At 41.2% G+C, this 2027-nt stretch overlaps 1 protein-coding gene across 1 annotated transcript; it reads left to right on the forward strand.

Moving 5' to 3' along the window:
* The first annotated feature begins 392 nt into the window (after window positions 1–392).
* Window positions 393–917, forward strand: LOC122089748. The gene has a single exon (XM_042659441.1). It carries the CDS (start codon window positions 393–395, stop codon window positions 915–917), a length of 525 nt encoding a protein of 174 aa, XP_042515375.1.
* The last annotated feature ends 1110 nt before the right edge of the window (window positions 918–2027 follow it).

Raw genomic sequence — 2027 nt, forward strand, 5'->3', positions numbered from 1 at the left:
ATCCAAATGCTCTTCAAAGAAGCTAGCCCAATTTGGGCGCAAATTGCAGATGTTCTCTTTATTTAGTGTTGATGTTGTAGGCTCATCAGGGGGTCTAGGATTATTATGGAATCATTAGATCCAAGTGGAGGTCCTTTATGTGGATAATCGTATCATCGATACCAAGGTAACATCTAATTCCAATCCCACTATCTGTTTAACCTGTATCAATGGTGACCCAGTTAAATCTTGTCGCCATGCTGTGTGGGATAGAGTCAAAGCTCTATGTGTGAATAGGCAAGAAAAGTAGGCGTGCATAGCTGACTTTAATTCTTACCGAAAAGGGGGGGGGGCAATCAAGAGGATCTTCTGATACATCTCAGTTCCGTGATTTTTTGAATTCTTGTTTGATAATGGATGTGGCTGCGCATGGTCCTACCTGTACTTGGAACAATAAACGAAAGGGAAAAGACAACATCAGAATCAGGCTGGATCGAGTTCTCACCAATGCAGAATGGCACAGTGCATTTGGAGAATTCATAGTTACTGTTCAACCTTCTCTTGGATCGGATCATTTTCCTATTGTGGTAGATACTGAGGGTGGGCGATTCTCAGGCAGTCGGCCTTTTCGATTTGAATCTCTATGGTTTACTCACTCTGAACGTGCCTTTACTGCAGCCAAAGCATGGTCTATTGCAACAGTTGACAAGCCTGGTCTTTCTATCAATAAAAAGACCCTAAACTGTAAAGAGGTGTTTACTGCTTGGAGCAAGAAATCATTTGAAAATATTCAAAATAGAATCAAGATATATCTCAAGGAGCTTGGAGATCTACAGGAAAATCCAACGCCAACATCTCAGGAAAGGGAGTGGGAAGTCTCTAATATTCTTGCAATTGGGTTGAACAGGGAGAAACTTCTATGGCAGCAGAAGTTGTGAGCTATTTGGCAGAAGAGTGGGGATCGAAACACTAAATTTTTCTATGCCTCCACCCTTCAGAGACGTAATAGGAATAAAATCCTTAAACTCAGAACTGGCTTTGGTGAATGGACTCAAAATGAAGAGGAAATAGTTCATGAGGTGGTGGAACAATACAAAACCATTCTCTACTCTGAAGGAGTTAATGAACCTGCTCTCCAAGTTGTCTTACAGACTATATCCCATGTTATTAATACAGCTGATAATGAATCTTTGTGTAAACAACCTAGATTTGAGGAAATCAAGGCGGCATTGGGTTCCATGGCCCCCCCTTAAATCTCCTGGGCCAGATGGCCTACCACTAGCCTTTTTTCAGAATTACTGGGACCTTGTCAATACTGATATCTTTCATTTTGTACAAGAGTTCTTTAATGATGGAGTGATGCCTAAAGATCTTAATGATACTATGATATGTCTCATTCCTAAGCGTGACCACCCTGAATCTGTTGACCACTACAGGCCAATTAGCTTGTGTAATGTGGTGGTGAAGATTGCAACAAGGATTGTGGCATCTCGCTTGAAGAACATTAGTTATTTCTCCTGCACAATCAGCATTTGTTCCTGATCGCCTTATATCTGATAACGTCCTCTATGCCCATGAAGCCTTCCATTATATTTCTCATAAGAAGAAAGGTAAAAGAAGATATGTGGCAATGAAGCTGGACATGAAGAAAGCCTATGATAGGCTCAAATGGAGATTTATAGAGGGGGTACTCACTCGAATGGGTTTCTGCCAGAAGTGGGCTTCAATGGTTCTCTCATGCATTTCTTCAGTCTCATATAAGATGCTTATCAATGGCTCGGTTCATGGTGCTATAACCCCTTCACGAGGCATTCGCCAAGGCAACCCCTTGTCTTCGGCAATCTTTGTGATTTGCTCCCAAGCCTTGAGTGCAGTTCTCCACAAGGCTGGAAATGATGGTTTTATACATGGCATGAAAATTCGTAATAGAGGTGAACCCATATCTTATCTATGTTTTGCTGATGACACTCTAATTTTCTCATAAGCCAATCCTACTGAAATTCATAATATAAAGTTTTGCCTGGAGTTGTATTGTTTGGCTAGTGGAC

The sequence above is a fragment of the Macadamia integrifolia genome, chromosome 9, assembly GCF_013358625.1.
Source record: "Macadamia integrifolia cultivar HAES 741 chromosome 9, SCU_Mint_v3, whole genome shotgun sequence".
Lineage (NCBI taxonomy): Eukaryota > Viridiplantae > Streptophyta > Magnoliopsida > Proteales > Proteaceae > Macadamia > Macadamia integrifolia.